Consider the following 22,453-nt stretch of genomic DNA (forward strand, 5'->3'; position numbering starts at 1 on the left):
AGAAGATATACAAATTGCCAATAAGCACATGAAAAGATGCTTAGCATCACAAGCGAGTAGAGAAAGGCAAATCAAAACCACAATAAAATAACACTTTACACCCATTAGTGTAGCTATCAAAGAGAAAAACAAGTGGTGAGGGTGTGGAGCTATTGGAATCCTTGCTGTACTTTGCTGGTGGAAATGTAAAATACTACGGCCACTCTGGAAAAGTTTTGGATTCCTTAAACTAAACACATAATTATTGTACAATCCAGCAACTTCACTCCTAGGTATATACCCCGAAGAATTTAAAGCAGAGACTTGAACAGATACGCACACAAAATATTCATAGCAGCATTATTCACAATAGCAAAAAATGTCCATCAATCTAAGTGTCCATCAACAGATGAACAAAATGTGTATATACATAAAATGGAATATTATTCAGCCAAAAAAAGGAATGAAATTCTGATACGTTACAACATGGATGACACTTCAAAACTTAACATATGAAACAAAACAGACACAAGGAACAAATATTTTATGATTTCATTTACATAAGGTGACTAAAATAGTCAAATTCAAAGAGAGAAAGTAGAACAGAGGTTACCAGGGGCTAGAGCGGGGGGAGGAAATGGGAGCTAATGTTGAACGGGTACAGAGTTTCTTTGGGATGATTAAAAAAAAAAGTTCAGGAAATAGTGGTGATGGTTACATGATACTGTGAATGTACTTAATGCCACTAAACTGTATATTTAAAAAATCATTAAAATGGTAAATTTGGTTATATATATTTTACCATAGTAAATTTTTAAATGATAATGTATCCAAAGGCCTCACCACATTTGATGAGCCTTTTGTTCCTCAACACAGATGATGGTTACAGAGTTTATTTAGATAATACTTTATAAAATCTTGGTTGGTAGTAATGATAAACAGTACCCATCCCCAAAACACAAACACACACACATACAACACTGCACTCAATACTCTATCAAATCTCTATAATATCTACCAAATATCTAGAACTATATTTTGCAAAAGACTACTGATCCGAATGAATTCACTAATGATGCAGAATTTACATCCACCCCCAAACTGGCAAATATAAACACATACATTTTCTAAGCACAAAGCTTATATTCACAAATAACTTTTTGCTTAAAGACAAAATTTCAATTAATAATCACAATGGGAATTTAGTTATTTAATGCAACCACTAATCTAATGTCACCAATAAAATCTAAACAGTTATAGCACAAAACCAGGGTTATATTGAGTGGGCATGCATTGACAGTCTATACAATGTAACATTACAACAGAAAAAGTAATTGAATACAAAATTTCCCGTGACTTTTCATGGTTTTCAAATTTCATGGCACAGATTACCAAAAAAAACTATAAAAACAGATTTTAAGTATTTTCAGTAAAATGGTAAAAAATTGAATAAGCCTTTACGTTTTAATATTGGGTTGAAGATTTAAAACCTCAAGCTGGCCCCAAAATGTCAAAAATGACAGATAAATAGTTCCAAGGTCTAGATAAGACTTTAGTTATGGTTCTGAAGGACTAGTCTCCCCCCTGGCAAAAACCCTGTAGGGTCAACTTCTCAATGCAAACATGTCTTTGTAAATACTGTGATAATACAAACTTGGAAATATACCTGAAATCAGAACAGGGATGGAAAATAACACATAATCCCACCTTATTTCTGACCTGCCATCATAAAGCTGCCTGGGTCCAAACGCTGAACACTGTCCCTCAATATAAAACTAAATTAAGAAGACAATGACTTTCACCCTCCTGGCTGACATCCTTCTACAGAATTATCTATTACTACATATCAAGGCAGTCTAAGCTCTGTTAATTTGCTTCTCTAGAGTGTAATTAGCAAAGCACCAAATTTATAAACTGATATATGGCAACTCAAAATATTAAACACATTTTTCAAATGGAAGCAAACATTTTTCCCCATTGTTAGTTCATATGCCATGTTATTCTTACATAGCTACCAACATAGAAAGAACTGGGGAAGCTTTGAACATATCTTGTACTTTTCATCAAGGCTAAAGTGCAAAATATCTCCATATCTCTGGTATTTTAATAGGAAAACTCATCAAACATACATAATAAAGGAACTGCACTGACAGAATACAAAAAAAGACCTCTTTAAATATATACATGGAGACTACATAAGACCAATATAATATTTCTTCAGTGAAATCTGTAAATAAACCAAGCTCTCACTGAACTTTAGATTTTGTTTGATTCTTTCCCAGGATCAGAAATTCCAAAATTAGAGTAGGGGAGAAATGGGAAAAAATAACATTACATGACAATAAACACTAAGTTCATGAAGAACCTTCTGTAAAAAGAGAGAGAGAGAGAGAGAGAGAGAGAGAGATAATGGAAGAAAAGACCATGAAAATAATAATCCTATGAGAACTGATTTTTAAACACAGTAAATTTGAGCCTTGGTCTTCATGAAGATACTACAGCTTATATAGAAAACTATAAACATATAAGACTCCAGGGGAAAAAAGTCAAAATACATATTATTTCACATTATATAAGGCCTAAACTTTTGAGGGGAGGAAAAAAGATGGCCAACTGAATCTTAAGAATACAGAATCATGCCCTGGCCAGGTGGCTCAACTGGTTGGCGCATCATCCCATACACCAAAAGGCTGCAGGTTCAATTCCCAGTCAGGGCACATACCTAGGTTGCAGTTTCGACCCTAGTTGGAGCACATACAGGAGGCAACCATCGATGTTTCTCACATTGACATTTCTCTCTCCCTTTTTCTCTCTGTAGAAATCAATAAAACATATCCTCGGGTGAGATTAAAAAAAAAGAATCCAAAATTACGAAAATTCCTGGGTCAAAGAGTGCTCCAAATGAAACCATACTTTGTAAGACATACTACTTAGATATATTTTTAAAAGGAAAGGTTCTGAATAACTATAATCCCTTCCAAAAAGGAAATCTTAAATTAAGGGGAAAAGATTCTAAGAGTATAAACGAGGCTGGCTCAGGAAGAAAGTTGAACAACATATCCAAGATAGTGTCCATAAAAGTAATGATGATACATCTTTAATAAAGAAATAGGCTATAAAAAAAGTTCATTATCCAGACTGGTTTTAGTAAAAGCTCATTTGTGCTCCTTTGTGGGCGCATAATAAAGTTCCATGGGTTTGTTCACTTTCCAGTATTTCTCACTGACCAATTCCAAAGAAAAAGAGCCATTTAATACCTAAAACAACAAGAGAGAGAAAGAATTATGAAAACTGCTCAGAGCATAGTAATAGTGAGATGGAACAAACATCTCACTATTAAAAGTCCACCCTAAAAAAAACACACAACTTAGGCTAAAATAAACTTCTTGTCACTTATACTATTCATAAAACATATCAAAAAGTTAACTACCCTGTTCTCTATCTCTCAGGGTGTCAGGATCCTGTCCTGCGCCATTTTATTAGGCCCCACCCCACCATCTGCCACTCTCAGATGGTTAATTTGCTTCCAGTTTCAATGGCCTATTATTTTAAACTAGAGGCCCAATGCACGAAATCCGTTCAAGGAGCCTGGCCCCCGCTGCCGCCGCTGCCGCTGCCTCTGCCTCTGCCCTCGCTGCGCGGCTTCGTCTGGAAGGCCTTCCGGTCTAATTAGCAGATTACACTTTTATTATTATAGATACTCACAGTGAACTGCCCACTGGCTGTTGCTATATAAATGGTATACTGCTTCTCACTGGCTGTATCAAGGTTCATCTGGTTTGATTCTCCTTTGCTTCGAAGTTCTTCTAAAGCTAACCTCACAGCCAGATACTTGGATAAGTGATCAACGGTGGCATTACCAGAAGTCTTTATGTATCTGGAAAAATAAATCATTAGAAATTTAATTTCTAAATTAATAATGAAAATGTACTTAGATTACAGGACTAATACATTTCTATAAAATGTAAATGTCTCTATTATTGATAAAATAGTATCAGAAATTATAATCATCTATTATCTAAAAATTCCTTATTGAAAGTATACTATCTACCAGGCCACAAAAGCATCCATAAAATGTGATATAAAATAATAAAAATCAAACAAATATACATAGTACTGAGGAAAAAGAACAAACATCTCAACCCAATGATCAAAGTTCTGCAGAATATGACCAATTGCTTATTGTTTAAAAATTCATCAATTTTGTGGTGTTTAAGGCTGAGCATAAAAGTGCTAACCTTGGGGGGTTAAGTATGGTATACTCATCAATTACTCACGGAGCAAATATTTGATGTTTATCTGTACTCAATGGCAGGCAGAATGCTGAGATACAGTGTCATACTCACCAGCAAGAATTCTGGTGTTTATTGGCACCCCAGTATCATTGTTAAGAAATTTAAGTGACCCTTTTTTCTCCCTCCTCTAAGAAGGAGGTTCAGGTCATTCCTTTCAGATATCCAAGTGTGGATGGGAAGCATGGAGGAAGAAAACAACAACCTAGGCATCAAGAATATCCAATGAACCCTGGCAGTCAACTGGATGGCAAATATTGCCCTTCTTTCTTATGCAAAATTGCCTTTTAACTCCCAATTACATTTTCTGAATTCAGATAATCCAAAACTAACCCGCACACTTACCTTGTTTGTGCACTGTCATCTTTTTCCATCAGTGTGGGATGAGGCCTGAACACTAACTCAATTTCACTAGCACCATCCATTACTGGATCAATTGCCACTGTTGCATTATTGTTATCAAGCTCAAGCCCAGAATCATCTGATGTTTTGGTCCGTTTGTTACTAGGTCCTGCTTCCTGATTGCTGTGTGTGGATGCATTACTACAGTGAGAACTGTCACCATTGTCTTCTGCTCCACTGCCATTTTCAATCTGTTGTTTCTTGCCTCGCTGTAGTCTAGTTAAGGAAACAAAAGGCGTTGCAGAAAATGTACTTAGGCATTTTTAATGAACCCCTTTGAAGCATGTTTACAGAACTTTAGAATTCTAGAAAAGTCAAGAAGATTCTAGAAAAGCCCAGTAGGGGGCATGCAGGAGGCAGCCAACAGATGTTTCTCTTTTATTAATGTTTCTATCTCTCCCTACTCCCTCTCCCTTTCCTCTCTCTAAAAAAAGAAAAAGAAATCAATTTAAAAAAGGATTGTATAACTCTTAAAATAAATACATTCAAAATTTAGTACTTTATAACTATATATGATGAAAGGGGGTGGGTACTAGAAATATTGGGGGAGGGACTTTGTGAAGTATATTATTGTCTAAACACTATTCTGTATACCTGAAACTAATAATGAAATAATATTGAATATAAAAAGTGATTTAGCCGAAAACCGGTTTGGCTCAGTGGATAGAGCGTCGGCCTGCGGACTGAAGGGTCCCGGGTTTGATTCCGGTCAAGGGCATGTACCTTGGTTGCGGGCACATCCCCAGTGGGAGGTGTGCAGGAGGCAGCTGATCGATGTTTCTCTCTCATCGATGTTTCTAGCTCTCTATCCCTCTCCCTTCCTCTCTGTAAAATATCAATAAAATATATATTTTTTAAAAAGTGATTTAAATTTTTTTTTTAAATTTTAATATTTTATTTCACTTTACTAAATACAATTTCAGGTGAGTTTAATGGAGTTTAACCTCTAAGCCAGTGGTTAAAGGTTGCACTTTTTTTTTTTAAATAAAAACATTTATTTTTTTATTATTTTTTTATATATATATTTTATTGATATTTTACAGAGAGGAAGGGAGAGGGATAGAGAGCTAGAAACATCGATGAGAGAGAAACATCGATCAGCTGCCTCCTGCACACCCTCCACTGGAGATGTGCCCGCAACCAAGGTACATGCCCTTGACCAGAATCGAACCCAGGACCCTTCACTCCGCAGGCCGACGCTCTATCCACTGAGCCAAACCGGTTTCGGCAAAACATTTATTTTTATTGATTTCAGAGGAAGAGAGAAAGAGATAGAAACATAAATGATGAGCGAGAATCATCTATTAGCTGCCTCCTACATGTCCCCTAGAGGGGATCAAGCCAGCAACCAAGGCATGTGCCCTGACTGGGAATCCAATTGTTACCTCCTGGTTCCTGGGTCAAGGCTCAACCACCGAGCAACACTGGCCAGACTAAAGGTTGTACTTTGAAATCACTCCTGAAACCTTAAATACTGATGCCTGAATCCAATCAAAGATTCTGATTCAGTTGGTCTGAGGTGTTACCTGAGCCCTAGGATTTAAAAACTTTCCAAGTGACTCTGAAGTTCAGCCAAGGTGAGAACTAGATATGGATGGGACTCTATTGGCATCTCCTACTTTGGAAAATGATGAGGCCTGAATATATTAGGAGATGTCAGAGAGAAAAAGAAAATGGAGTGAGAAGGTGCCCAAATTATGTAGGGTTTTAAAAGCCAAGGTCTTTTAACCTGAATGTTAATAGAAGTTACTAGAGACTTTGAAGCAAAGGAGAATCATGATTTGACTTTCAATTTCACAGAATCACTCTGGCTGCTGTGCTGAGAATAGACTATGTGGGGGTAAGCTTGGAAAGTACAAAGACCACTCATGAGGTTTTTTCAGTACCAAATGAAAGATAATGGTGGCCTAGACCGATCTGACATACACATATACACACCCACATAGATATATAGATATATCTAGATATGTGTGTGTATATACATACACATACACACACACACACACACACACACACACACACACTCACACTCACACACACACACACACACACATATTTAGAGTTTTATATATATAAAGCAAGTGGAATGATAGAGCTGCCATCAACTGAAATGAGCAAGAATGAAGAAAAATAGGGGGTAAAAACAAAAAGTTCAGTACATGTCTATACATGGTAAGTTTCAGGTAAGAAATAGCTAATAACATACAAAGGGAACCAGGAAAATATGGTCTCCTGAAAGCTGGGAGAAGAAAATTATTCAGAAAAATTAATTTGTAAAATACTACTAAGTAAGATGGGGTCTGAGAATCAGCAATTAGATTTCACAATGTGGACAACACTGGTAACTTTTTTTTTTTATATATATTTTATTGATATTTTACAGAGAGGAAGGGAGAGGGATAGAGAGTTAGAAACATCGATGAGAGAGAAACATCGATCAGCTGCCTCCTGCACACCTCCCTCTGGGGATGTGCCCACAACCAAGGTACATGCCCTTGACCGGAATCGAACCTGGGACCCTTCAGTCCGCAGGCCGACGCTCTATCCACTGAGCCAAACCGGTTTCGGCAACACTGGTAACTTTTGATAAGAGTGATATAAGGGATTAAAGTCTGACTAGAGGGTTCAAAATGAAATGAAAAAAGTAGAGACAGTGAGCACAGATAACTCTTTTAAGAAGTTTTGCTATAAAAAGAAGAGGAGAAATAGAATAGTAGGTAAGTGGAGGGAGAAGTGAGTATAAAAGGTTATTGAAAAGTTCTAGTGTTTTAAATGGAAACCCAGGCATATATGATACCTGGAGGCATATACCACACTTGCATGAAAATGTAATCATGCAGAACTACTATTTATTACTTTTTGTATTATGTCTTTTTCAAAATGAAGGCTAAGTAAATTCAATATTTAATAAAGTATTCAGGAAAATGGCCACCTTCTTCCCCATATACCTGTTCATGGCCTGTATCTTCAGTCCTTCCTCAATGCTGTGACTGAGTGCTTGCTGATTATTGTGCTTATTGATCCTGGCTAATACTCTCTCTTGATGAGCTTCATACTCATCACGACTTGGATAAATTTTGCTGATGAGTGCATCAAAGTTCGGGTCTGGCCTTAGTGATCTTTTGGAAACTAGCTTTTTCCGACACGTAGGACATTCTTTATTGCTAAATAAAAAGAGGAAAAACAATGTAAATGATGCCAGTACCTTTAGGCTAAAGACAGAAATATCTAGCTTCCGAATAGTTACATTATCTTTATTCTAATATCTTTAAGAAATCACAGAAATTTAAACTGATTAACCTAAACTTTATTAAAAATCTGACTAATCTTGGGTAAGCAAGATTTTTGGAAATCTCAGATACTCTGTACTACTTGTCAAGGGAAAAATTTGAATATCCCCAATGATAATTTATATATATCCATTTTAGAAATAGAAATCAATTCTTTTCCTAATATTAATTTCCCCTTTCTCATTCCCATGACATACAAGCAAAAAATCATCACCTATATTAATTTATGTTATCAATTCTTTTATTAAAACAATTCATAAGGATATCATTTTGTATACTTAAATAGAAAAACCATGGCTTCATAATTTCCTCAAAACAAATATTCATCCTATAAAGCTTCTGAAAAATGTATAAAATGAATTGCTTCAAAACAAAGATACTCCAATAATTCAAACCTAGACCTTAGAAAAATTTCCAATTCTCAAATGAATACTTCTAGAGTATGTACTTTTCAAAACCCATAGAGCACTGTCTTGGTACAGCTGAAGTGCCTAGTATAACTCATTTCAACATACCCACTTCTGAGGGCTGTGATAATGCAATCTGCACAAAAACGGTGTAAACACTCCTTTGTAGTCATGGTGTTCTTCAACATATCCAAACAAATTGGGCACATTAATTCACTGTGTAGACTTCGAGGTGAAACCACAATTTCCAAGCCATCTGTTATTGCCTCCTGTAAAAGAGGAAATTTAAATGCTTTTTAAATGTAAATATTTTTATTGTGGATAAGTTCAAATACACAAAAGTATTGAGAATGACAAAAATGAACATCTACATAGTTATCACCCAGCCACTATCACTGTCAGCTCACAGCCAATCTTGTTTCGGCAATAATGTCCCCCAATTCCCCTCATTGCTCCCACCAATGCATTATATATGAATGCTCTTATTTTAATGCTAAAGATAATATATTAATGTATCTAAAAGACAACTAGGAGTAAATTAGCCTGGTATAAGAAAAAGCATTGAATTAGGAATCAGATGCCTTAGGTTTTAGTTCTAGCCATATTAAGTAGTTATGTGATTCTAAATAACTATTTAACATTGTTCGTTACTCTGCAAAATGAGGAAATTTCTTCCGTCTTCAGAAATTACACCATTTTGATAATATAGTTCCCCCCTTTTTAATCAGTGGCTTCACTTTCTGAGGTTTCAGTTACCTACAGTCAACCACAGTCCGAAAATATTAAATGGAATATTCCAAAAATAAACAACTCAGAAGTTTTAAATTGTGCACTGTTCTGAGTAATGTGATGAAACCTTATGCCGTCCTGCTTCATCCCACTTGGGAGGAGAATCAGCCCTTTGTCCAGCATATCCCCACTGTATACACAAGCTACCCTTACGCTGGCGACAGGAGCCTTCTCAGTTACCAGATCAACTGCCTCAGTATCTTGAGCTGTGTTCAAGTAACCTTCATTTTACTTCCTAATGGCCCCAAAGCACAAGAGTAGTGATGCTGGCAATTTAGATATGACCGAGAGAAGCTATAAAGTGCTTTATTTAAATAAAAAGGTGAAAGTTCTCAATAAGAATAGAAAATATCGTATGCTGAGGTTACTAAGATCTATAGTAAGAAGAAATCTTCTAGCCATGAAATTGGCTAAGTTATAAACTAAACTTTATCCTAGGTATGTTTGTATAGGAAAAAAACAAGGTATTTATAGTGTTTAGTACCACCTGTGGTTTTAGGCATGCACTAGGTGTCTGAGAATGTAATCTCGTGGATAAGAGAGGACTACTCTAAGTTATACATTTCATGCCATCTATTAAAAAGATTTTAAGATTCCAATACAAATATTCTCTAATTGATATGCAGTTTAACTATTTCATTTTAAAATCATTTTTTTGAAACTTATAAAGTCTTGATCCACAAAAGCAATTTTACACAAAGTGGTCAGGTTCTCGGGCTAACTGATTTAAACCATAGTATATCTGAAGTATTTTTATTTGTCATGTCTAAAAAATGTTAGTGAGAAAATGCATTTGGAGTTCCAATGTACACATCTCCCAGATGCAGAGACTAGTGACTCCTACTTCTTCACCACCACCACTATTCACTCTTCCTACAAGGTGGCATTGAGAACAAATTACCTAGCTCAAAGGCCACCAGTACTGGCTCCTATGGAATAAGAAAAGAGACTCAGTAACTACTGAAAAGGAAGATGCAGGTAAAAACAAGGAGCTTCCCATGTTAGTGACACTTTCTTGTTTCCACTGCCTCTCCATAGTACTTGCTTTCTCTAAAGGGTCAAAGACCGGTGACCCCACAAGGAAAGACAGAAATAACAGGTACTGTCCATAAAGAATGCAAGTAAAATATATTTATAGTAACTATCACTATTATCAAGTGTCTATCATGTTTCAGCCTCACTCTATAAAGCATTTTCTATATTTTATTTTACTTAGTTTTAATACATACACAAACTTCTGATTTAGGAATTATAACCTCTGATGAGGAAATAATCAAAGAGAATGATGATGACTCAGCTAGTAAGTCTGTCCTGGTTAGAAAGAACTTGCCTCGCAAAATCCCAACCCTGGATATACCCAACCATCCATGTTCTCCAGCAGGTAGAGCAGAGCACTGTGGAGGTAAAATGGGGGGAATCTCACAACCAGACTGGGATCACTAAAACTTTCACCAGACTCAAATGGGTGTTCAGCACTGCTCAGTAATTGGTTTCTCTAACGAACTCATTTTTCCTTTCACTACACTATTGTACACCTTTTCTTCTATCTGCAGACCTTCTCCACCTGAACATTCAATACATTACCTTTCTCAAATTTCATAATCATCTTCTTTCTTGCTATAAGGAGAAAGTATACCTCTTCCTATTGAAAATGCATCCCTTCCTATGTTATCAAGTGTATCACTCTTGACTATTCTATCTGCTCTCAGATTTTAGCCAACTTTCCTCCACTAAATCAGCCTAGAGTAGTATCTCCATAGAGTTGCTACACAGAGAAATGTGAATGATGCACCTTAGAGCTGTCAAGGGCGGAGAGGTGGGGAGGAGAGGGGAGTGTTGGACAAGGGAAGTGGAAGGAGTCTACACAGCTCTATCTCCTTCCAAACAAAATGAAATTTAAAACTTCCCAATTCTATGTTCCCCTCCAGTGTTTGCTCCATTTCTCTGCTCCACTGCAGAGCCAAACTTTCTGAAGAATTGCCTATACGTTTTCACTTTTTCCCCCTTCAACATAGCAGCACAATCTATCAGTGAATCTCTTGAAAAAATCACTAAGTACATATTGACAAATCTAATGTACATTTTTGTAATACTCATCTTATTCATCTTCTGAATACTATTGAAAACAATAACTGAATCCTCCTCCTTGAAACACTTCCTCATAGATTTTGTCCCCTCTCTCTCATTTTTCCTTTTCCCTGTCTCCTTAGCTGGCTCCTTGTCCATTACTTAATTTCTAAATGTTGAAGCTCCTCTGAATGAAGATCCGGGCCCTCTGCCAGGGGTCCTCAAACTACGGCTTGCGGGCCACATGCGGCCTGTCAAGGACATTTATCCCGCCCGCCGGGTGCCGCTGCCTGTCCTGCTTAGCAGCCGACTCGTCCCGGGCCCGCAGTGCGCATGGAATTTGTTCATAGTTTTTTTTTTTAAACTATAGTCCGGCCCTCCAACGGTCTGAGGGACAGTGAACCGGCCTCCTGTTTAAAAAGTTTGAGGACCCCTGTCTAGGCGATCTTATCTATTCACCATGCTGTAAATGTGCTGACAATCTCTAAAACTTAATATTTAGTCCAGATCTCTAGTTAGCATCACTGCCTGTCTTATAGGCATCACAAACTTAAAATGAGTTCAGTTTTAAATATGCTTATCTCCTTCAACCCTGCTTCCACCCCAGTCTTCCCCATCTTTAACTTCTCAAAATAGTCTTCCCTACTTATCTCTCAAGGTATAATTCTATGGATGTTTATCTGTTTAATGTCTATGAATTCTAAGAGCTGATGTTACATGTTTTATTCACCATTTCACCTAGTGCCTAGCTTAGGACCTGTAGAATATGGACTCAAATTATTTGGTGAATGAATGAATGAAGTGTCAATCAAACATACAAAAGTCAGTACTACTTATATATCAATTTATTATTACTGTTAAGTTCTTCCAAGTTTTCATTTTCTAAAAATGCATCCCAATTTACATATGTATCATATTTCCCCTGTTATCTTAGTCTACATTACCTGAGGTGTTCGTTGTAATTCATATAAACTGAGTTCCCATGTTTTGCTTAATGGTTGAGTTCCATTCGTCTGTACAGCCTGAGACATTGCTAGGGATAAAAAGTAAAGAAAAAACAATTTTAGTATCTGAAAGGGAAATAAATCTCAAAAGTGATTTTTAGGAATTGTAAATCCTGAGGGTAATAAAAATTATACACTGGCTCCTCAAAAATTAAAAAAAAAAAGCTCAAGAATCTCTCCATTTAAAATACAAACTACTAAAAAGCAAGAGATACTAACTGATCTCTGAATGCCCAAAATAATTAAACACACAGAAATTACTTGATCATTACTGAAGGTAGAGGAAACTGTCTTAACCAAAACAGTACTTTTATAAAGAGGCATGGTCATGGAACTTAGAACTAAATCAGGAAAATTTCAGACTCTACAGCATGGCCTCTAGTCCAACTTTTGTCAAAGATACAAAAGCTGCTTTCTAGCACTTTAAGCTACTGGTCACTCTGTTCTTCTTAAGCTCTGCCCTCAGGAAAAACTGGTTAACCAGAACCTAACCTGCCAGGGTATTATCCAGAACCTCACTGACCTGGAGAAAGAAAATATCCAACTCTTGTGCATTCTAGCCATCCTATCCCCACCTACTGGGGAAACGGGGAGGGAAAAAACTAAGAACCGAAAATTGACAGCATTATTTGTAATATCAAAAAATCATAAAAGTCTATGCATGCCTGTCAATAAGAATATGGCTAATTAACATATATATATATATATATATATATATATATATATATATATATATATATATATATAGTACAGAATACTATGTAAGCTGTATATCTGACATGGAGTTCAACAGATGTACACAACAAACATTAAGTTTTTTTAAAAAGCTAGTTGAAGAGCAAAATGTTTATCATGCCTGTTTTAGAAATTAAAACAGAAATCCAAACACCTAAAGATGCTTGTGATTCTGAGTTCTGTTCACCATCTGTCAGCCACATCTGTCATTCTTCTCTTTACCAATCTTGCTCATTTTCATTTTACAACCTTCACTAGCTCATCCTTCTATCTGTAACAGAAGGTTCTCTTCCCCAAAGATTTTCCCATAGCTAGCTCCTTCACGAAGTCTAACAAAATTCTTACTTTGCCATTCTTTCATGTCTTCCTTCCCCCACCACCCTCCCACCATGGCACTTTTATCTTATTCTCTACAATATCCCCACTACCTTGCATTGGGCCTGGCACATAGCAGATATTTAAAACGATATTTTTAAAAAGTCATGGTCATGGAACTTAGAACTAAATCAGGAAAATTTCAGACTCTACAGCATGGCCTCTAGTCCAACTTTTGTCAAAGATACAAAAGCTGCTTTCTAGCACTTTAAGCCACTGGTCACTCAGTTCTTCTTAAGCTCTGCCCTCAGGAAAAACTGGTTAACCAGAACCTAACCTGCCAGGGTATTGCTGAAGAACTCAACAACGGTTATGATTAAAAGAAAGGAGCTCAAGTTAGACAATCTTAACAGTGTTTCAGCTGTTCATGACTAAAAAAGTATCACTTCAAATTATCATGGGAAAGGGAAGACAAAAGGAAGATTTATCAGTTTCTATGCATAGAGAAAATATTTTTGTGTTTCTGTATGGTTAGGGCCCGAAGCAAAAAAAAAAAAAACACACCAGAAAAAAAAATACAAAAAACACAGAAAAACATTTGTCCCTCAGACAAGTCTTAAAACACAAAGATGACTGAATAGATTAGAGATTTATCTTCCTAGACATATGCGTTTATATTTTAGGAGGCTGAGACTACGAAGACATTCCAGGGGCCTTGAAGTTTAAGACCTGATATCCGACCCGCCCAGAAAAATTCATTTACATTCTAAAGATTGTATCCTCTTTCTCAACTAAGGAGAATTTGTTTACATTAGGGAGCAATGATTTCTCTCCCTTTCTCAGGAGGTGAGGTAACAACTACACAAGCTCCCAGATTCATATTTTTAGGTTCTTCGCCTACCAAATGAACATCTAGCTCTCACTGCATTGCTTTGGGGGTAGGTGGGGGGGCGGTGGGTGGGGGGAGAAGAACTCAGGCAAAGGGGAACTGATGCAGTTATTGCTGTAATAATAATCTATCCATCCTTGTCCCTGAAATTTTGTGTCTACTTCCAGGATAATATGAATAAATATAGCTTTTAAATATTTATCATTCTACCACACAGAATTTGGTTCCTAAAATTACCCTATAATTTAGGCTTTAAGAAGACTAACAAATTTTTTTGAAAATGAATACTGTATAGAAATTATATTCAGGACAAAAGTACATTAAGTTCCCACATACCATCTTTGAAGGGATTAAGGTAATATAGGCCAGGTACATTGTTCTCTGATCATCAAGAATATTGGGGTAAAGTGTAGAGAACCTATAGGCCTTTATCCTTTGGTCAGACTTGCAGTAGACCAAAGTTTCAAGTAAGACCCTGGCACATGCTGGGACATAGTGAACTCATAACTAAATCCTCAATAAGAACTTCACGTGTACATTTTCTATAGTATGGGTGAAAGAAGAATTGATATTAAATACCACACATACAAACAAATGGGCAGGCACTATGTTATAAAATTTTAGGAGTCTAAATTGTGCTCTTACCAGAGTGCAGCTATAAGAAAGCAGCCATGAGGGAGATTCCATACTGGATAAAAACTTCCCCCAAAAAAGCAGCTTTAAATATAACTTATTTTGAGCTAAAACCTCAGAGTTCTATGCCTGTAAATATTTACCAGTTGCTTTAATCATAAAAATTACCTGGTCTGTTCAGACTATTTGAAATACAACTACAGTCTGATATGAGTAAATTATAAATTATACCCCCAAAAAAGAGAGTTAGGAAAATGGGATTATTTAGCAATGTCAATTCACAGTTTGAAAAATGATTGCTGTGTTACTTTCTGAAGACTGCTGTAACAAATCACCACAAGTATGATGATTTACAACAGAAATTGATCTCTCAGTTCTAAAGGCCAGAAATTCTAAATCAGTATCTCTAGGCCAAAATCAAGGTGCTGGCAGGGCTGCACTTCCTCAAGAGATTTTAAGGGAAACTGTTCCTTGCCTTTTCCATCTTGGAATAACTGCTGGCATTCCTAGTATGTGGTCACATAGCCCCCTCCTTTTCTGTGAGAAGAATCTCCCTCGGCCTATCCCTTTTTTCTGTTTGTTTCATCTTTTTTAAAAAAATATGTTTTTATTGATTTCAGAGAGGAAAGGAGAGGGAGAGATAGAAACATCAATGATGAGAATCATTGATCGGCTGCTTCCTGCATGCCCCCTACTGAGCATCAAGCCTGAAACCCCGGCATGTACCTTTGACCAGAATTGAATCCATGACCCTTCGGTCTGCAGACCCATGCTCAGTCTATCCGCTGAGTCAAACTGGCTAGGGCTGCCTATCTCTTTAAAGGGCACATGATAACATTTAGAGCCCATCCAAATAATCCAGTATAATCTCCTTATATCAAGATTTTTAATTTAGTGATATCTGCAAAGACCTCCCATCTCCCCCCCAATAAAATATCATTACAGATGCTGGGGATTAGAATACAGATATTGTTTGAGGGCCTATTTTTCAGCCTGCCACACTTGGCAAAAAAAGTAAGAGTAACTTATAACCATCTCCTCACAGCCAACACTTTATGTCTTAATCCTATATATAATTTGTTCCCTTAATTTGTTTTTTAGACTTAGAAATATATATCAGAAATACACTTTTTAAAATTAACTCTTCCAAACTTTAGCATTTTTTTCTTCTTTCTTTATATTATACAATATGTGAATGATCAAATGATTTGTTCCTTAATTAAAACACTCCTTGCTTACAGGATACAGGTGTTAGCTTTTAGAAATTTATTCAAGACTAGGCAAACTAGAGAGCAATGATAAATTCTGAGTAAGCAATTCAACTGTCATCATAGCATTGCCTGCAGTATCACCCCATGTAAACCACTTGCAGCAGTTTTTTTAATCTGAAGTGACAGCTGTAAGACAGACACTAATTTCTGTAAGCATCTAAAGACAGTGTTCTTTATTGAAAAAGTTGTCATTGTACTAAACAACTGTAATATACATCTCAATTATTTTTGCTAACCTAATAGCTTCTTTATTTAAAAAGATAATATAATCAACTCCTAATTGGATTGTATTTTTTCCACATCATGGAACAAAGAGCAGAAACCTTTCAAAGGTGAATTACAGAGCTTCATTATCCAGTCTTAATTAAGTTTTTGAGTACTGGTAACAGACTTAATGTTTTCTAACCTCTATATAATTAAGTTATTGTTACAGGAAAAATAAATGTTCTAAGATTTTTTAAAGTACCACTTAAAATGCAGACCTAGATAATCTAGATCATCTGTGCCCTCTTACAATATTCCTCATCACTATTTCATTCTTCTAACACTACTCCTTCAACCCCTGTTCCACAACACACAGATACTTTCTTAATGGCCCAATACAGTCTTTCCCCAAAGCTTCAGATACACCTATCAAGGTCTAATATTAGGCAACATCAGTTATAGCAGCAGCAGCCTTGTTTTCCTCTGTCCCTGTCTAACCACATTAGAAGCTAACAGACCCACAATGAAAACCAGCTGAGTAGGAAACATTTATTGAGAGCTACTATGTGATAGGAAACGAGACCCTCCAAGAGTTTATTGGCTAGTGGGCCCTGAACCATGTTTTCCACACAATTTGGTAAATGCTACAAAAGCACAAAAAAGTAGTCACATGGAGGAGCAGAAATCAGAAAAGGGTTTCCTAGAGAAAGAGACTCCTCCCTTGGAAGAGAATTTAAGGGTAAGTTAACCTACTAAGGAAAGGAAAGCAGTCCAGAAGGACCAACATAATAAACAAAGGCACAACTCAGCATGGGGTGTTTGTGAAACTCAAAGTAGTTCTCTACTAAATGAGTGAAATGTGAGAAGCTGACATAAGTGAAGCCATTTAAAAATGGAGCCAGAGCAGCCATTCCAGAGGAAGTGCTTTGTATGCCTTGAGCCTTGAACCTTTGGAATATGTGAATTAGGGAAAATAAACTTTGGACTGGGCAAAACCAACAATGTATTACAAACAACCACTTGCAAAGCCAACAGAAAAGCAGACATTCTGAACACACAAACTGATGATTATGGATTCTCTTTTTGAAGACAGAATCAGTTACCAGCCACGTATAGCTAAAATGTTAACTGTTTGCTGGCACCAATAGAAATTTCTTCTATTCATGTAATTATTCCCTTCCTTTTCTAATAAAAACCCCTTGTGCTCACCCTGTAATTAGGACATTTTTTAGGTCTCTGCCTGAATCAGTGTTTCCAGAATTGCCATTCTTTTGATCCCAAATAAACACTTGTTGCCTCTCATTTTTGGTTTTTTTCTTTTTAGCTTAACAGAAAAGAGGGAGGTTGGAAGTAGAACAGAGGCTGAAGAATTAAACTGTGGACCAGATTAGGGAGGCCTACTATGCCACATGCAAAGGTGTTGGGGGAAATCCACAGTGGAATGATAAAAATCAGATTTACATGTGAAACACACAAATCAATTCCAGCAGCAGTGGAGGATGGACACGTAGAAGCAAAATTTAGTTAAAGAACTGTGCAATAATACAAATGAAAAATGCCTACATTTTTATAATAAGTATGAATTAGAAGGGGCAGAGCTGAAAAACACTTAGGAGGTAAAATACATGGGATACAATAAATGAGAAAAAAAGGAGAGTAAAGCCACAAGATGCCAAGCTTGTTGCTGTCTAGTAGTCAGTACTAAAAAAAAAAAAAATCTAAAGTGAGATAGCAAAATATATTTTTAAAATTTCTATATATTTTTAAACAGGAAATGGTATGCATGTTCTAGAAAGGGATGAGAAGCTAACTTCAGTTTTTGGACTTGTTGCACCTGAGGTATATGCAGGTAACCCAGAAGCATAAACACACCTGAAGCATGAAAGGTTCTGATGGGAAATTTCATCTTATAATAATCAAAACTGTAAGAGAAAAGAACATGCAGTGTGAAAAGAAAATGTAGAATAAGAATTAAAGGAAACTGGGCTTGCTAACTAAACCACAGGTTATAGGAAGAGTACTATTCAAAATTATCCCACCATATATCAGTGTTATGGATTATTTGCATTTAGCTCTAAAACAACTCATCTGCAATACTACTGGACAGAAAGAAATCTACTGGTACATGGATGGAAATGGAGAGCGAAATAAGCCAGAAAGGTAAATATCACATGATCTCACTCATATCCTATATAATTAAAGGCTAATATGCAAATCGACCAAACGGCAGAACGACTGGTCGCTATGACGCACACTGACCACCAAGGGGCAGATGCTCAACACAGGAGCTGCCCCCTGGTGGTCAGGGCACTCCCATAGGGGGAACACCGCTCAGCCAGAAGCCGGGCTCACAGCTGGCGAGTACAGTGGCGATGGCAGGAGCCTCCACGGCAGCACTAAGGATGTCCAACTGACAGCTTAGGCCCGCTCCCCGTGGGCCTAAGCCATCAGTCAGACATCCCCTGAGGGCTCCCAGACTGCAAGAGGGTGCAGGCCAGACTAAGGGACCCCCCCCCCCCAGTGCACGAATTTCATGCACCAAGCCTTTAGTGTGGAATATAATGAACAACATAAATTGATGAAATAAAAACAGATTCAGAGACATAGAAGCATCGAACAGACCATCCAACCTGTGGGGGGTGGGGGGTGGGGGGTGGAGGGAGTGGGGGGTAAGGGGGGGAGAGATCAACCAAAGGACTTGTATGCATGCATATAAGCATAACCCATGGACACAGTCAGTAGGGCGGTGAGGGCATGTGGGGGGGGGGGGGAACGAGTGGGGAGAGGTCAATGGGGGAAAAAGGATTCATATGTAAATACTTTAAAAAATAAGGAATTTAAAAAAAGAAATCTACTGGTGAACCTCATCCTTGTGATATCAACTACTCTTCAGAAACACTATAAAAATTAAAGTATGAAATTCTTCCAAGGTTAAAATAATTTACCTATTTTATAGGATTCTGTGAAGAACATATGAAAGATATAATTGTTGTAATAAAAGAAACAAATCAGCCATATCCTATTCAACCTCATATCTAAAAATAAAGGAAAACTGAAGATTGTTCCTGAGGGAGAATAAACATTAATCATAACTCACTATATGGAAGCTAATTTACTTTGGGCTATAATGTATCAATTTAAAACACACTAAGGTATTTCATCTGTAAGTTTTTGGTGGCTTTCTGAATTAAGTCTCCCACTTAGTGGTAGGCTGAATAATGGGCCCCCAAAGGTGTCCACATCCTATGTTCAAAATTTGAATATGCTACCTTACATGGCAAAAAGGACTTTGCCAGTGTGATTAAATTCAGACTTGAGATAGGGAGGTTATCGTTAATTATCTGGGTTTGGCCCAATGTGTTTACAAGGGTCCTGATAAGAGAGAAGGGGGTGTGATGAAGGGGCAGGGATAGTAGTCAGAGAGATAAATCTAAAGATGCTATGCTGCTGGCATGAAGCTGGAGAAAGAACCCATGAGCTAAGTGACAGCAGGCTAGAAGCTAGGAAAGGGTATGAATTCTCCCCTAGAGCTTCCAGAAAGAAAACAGGCCTACCAACATCTTGATTTTGATCCTATCAGTTATTGTTTAGCTCATCTCCTCTCCGCTAATGAATTTACCATGCTATCTTAACAAAGAGAAAAAATTATACATGTGAATATACATATGCTTATATTATATATATGCTTATATAATTGTGTGTGTATATATGAAAACTCTAAAATACAAATTTAACACACCAAGCTCTGCAATAAATGTACTGCCTTATTCACGTGTAACTGTAGAGTTTACAAATTCCTTAATAAGGTTATGAAACATGAAAATAAGCATTAGGCACATTGTCTCCTCTTTTCCCTTTGCAAAGGCAACACAATTTGTCACCAGGCTGACTCTTCTTCAAAAGGAGTGATCAATAAAGTTACCCCTAACAGTTTTTCTCATGTTTATACTCAGCCTTGCAAAATATCTGTTGCCACTAGGTGGAGACAATTTTGATAACAGGAATATTGGTTACTCAAATAGTAGTAGCCACAAATTTTCTACAAATACATGCATGTGGTAAAAAAGCTCTGCTTCTAAATTCTTGGGTGAACTAGGGCTAACCACTTTATCCGAGGATCCGGTTTCCTTCTCTGTAAATAAAATTTACATTAAGTAGCATCAAGAGCCCTTCTTAGCTCTAATATTTTGTGGATCAAAAGCTCGCTATAAAAAAGATCCTTACCTCTACAATGCCTAAAGATGATCCTTACTCTTGACCTAAGAAAGTCTACCATTAGCAACATCTTTTAACTTGAATACTTCAATCAAACACAACCAGTCATTCATTTCCTCCAATCTTTTCTTTCCAAAATAAGAGGCCTATTGTGTATTAAAGTTCAAACATCTATCGTTCAAAGCCACAGCCAAGGGTTTCTGCACCTTGTCTTCAGGAAAACTGCTGAAACTATACATCTCCACGTCCATCTGGCTTGTTTGCATATATCCTATATAATAAGAGGAATATGTTAATTATCCATTATGCCGTGAGGCGTAACGGCCGACCACGTAACAACTGGATCACGGATCTGCAAGAGGGTGGGGCATCGAACTACAAGCGGGCAGCGGAGAGCTACAGGAGGGGGCAGAGCAGCAAGCTATGAGGAGGGGCGGGGGAGCTACAGGAGGGCAGGGCAGCAGGCAGAGAGCTATAGGAGTGCAGCAGAGAGCAACTGGCGCACGGATTCTTGCACAGGGCTACTAGCATTTTAAATAAGTTAGCTATAGATCTTTTTCTGAACTGGCATACTGATGCTAGAGAATGTATATCTGGGAGTGGGAGTTGTTTCTCTTGTGTTTTCATTTTTTTGGTCCCATTTGGTCAGAACTTTCCATTTTTGTTGATTTCCTGAATTCTAACTCATCTGTCTCTCTGACAAGACATTCCTTACACTGGTGCTTTACTTCTGATTCTCATTTGCCAGTCTAAATTTTGTAACTTCTAAGACTGTCTCAATCCCTGCTTGCCCAAGGGGTTTCTAATATATTGCCAGTCCTAGGAAATAATCTATATATATAAAAGCCTAAGTGACCATCTGACCAGTACTATGATGTGCACTGACCACCAGGGGCAGACACTCAATACAGGAGCTGCCAAGCTGCGGTGACTTGGCAGCTGCGGTTCTCGGGAGACACACCGGAACCAGAGGAGGGAGCCTGATTCTGGGATGCGTCACCCAAGAACTGCCCTCTCACAATCTGGGACTCCTCGGGGGATGTCTGAGAACCAGTTTTGGCCTGATCCCCACAGGCCAGGCCGAGGGACCCCAACGGTGCATGAATCCGTGCACCGGGCCTCTAGTGTTATTAAAAATAGGTAACTTTTGCCCAGCTGATGTGGCTCAGTGGTTGAGTGTCCACCGAGGAACAGGAGATCACGGTTAATTCCCAGTTAGGGCACATGCCAGGGTTGTGGGCTCGATCCCCAGTAGTGGACATACAGGAGGCGGCTGATCAATGATCCTCTCTCACCACTGATGTTTCCATCTCTTCCCTTCCTCTCTGAAATTTTGCTTAATCATAATAACCCTATGAAGTAGGTATTAGAATTGCTCTCATTTACAAATAAGGAATCAAGCCAAAATATAAATAAATAAATAAATAAATAAATAGCAACTTGCTTTAAGGTCTCATAGTAAAGGTCAGAGGCAAAACTCAAACACAGGTCTGTTTGACTAAGAAGGCCATGCCCTTAGCCACTGCACCAAACATACAATTATTATTACTACTACAATGCCACTAGCATAGCATTTGCTGCAACATCAACAACATGACATTGCTTCAATCATTAAAAGTAGTAATTATTAATACCATATCCAATGACTAGTAATACTTATAAGGTAAAGTGATGAGAGAAGCCACTAATTTGCATCTATGCTACAATTACAGCTATGTAAAAGTTATGTTTTAGAAGGTAAAAATTGTTTGGAGTTTGTGGGGAGGCAAGGTTCCCTCCATTTTTCAACTCCTATTATTATTATTATGATCCTATCTAATAAAGAGGGAATATGCTAATTGACCATCACTCCATCACAAAGATGGCTGCACCCACAGCTGAGGCCAAGTTCCCTTAAGGAGCCTTAACGAGCAATCAGCAGAGACCTGAGGCTATGCCCTCCCCCCCAACCCCCGTGGGGC

At 37.5% G+C, this 22,453-nt stretch overlaps 1 protein-coding gene across 1 annotated transcript in view; it reads right to left on the reverse strand.

The window, feature by feature from the left end:
• Positions 1-329: 329 nt before the first annotated feature.
• RNF2 (ring finger protein 2) overlaps positions 330-22,453 on the reverse strand; it is a 32,190-nt gene continuing 10,066 nt past the window's right edge. Inside the window, exons 2-7 of the mRNA XM_080649098.1 lie at positions 12,171-12,259; positions 8,479-8,639; positions 7,622-7,837; positions 4,617-4,889; positions 3,685-3,856; positions 330-3,236 (exon numbers count right to left, since the gene is read on the reverse strand). Of these exons, the coding sequence (XP_080505224.1) occupies positions 3,135-3,236; positions 3,685-3,856; positions 4,617-4,889; positions 7,622-7,837; positions 8,479-8,639; positions 12,171-12,257 (1,011 nt within the window). The 5' untranslated portion in view covers positions 12,258-12,259 and the 3' untranslated portion in view covers positions 330-3,134. The remainder of the gene's footprint in view (positions 3,237-3,684; positions 3,857-4,616; positions 4,890-7,621; positions 7,838-8,478; positions 8,640-12,170; positions 12,260-22,453) is intronic.

The sequence above is a fragment of the Plecotus auritus genome (genome assembly GCF_963455305.1).
Source record: "Plecotus auritus genome assembly, chromosome: 12".
NCBI lineage: Eukaryota > Metazoa > Chordata > Mammalia > Chiroptera > Vespertilionidae > Plecotus > Plecotus auritus.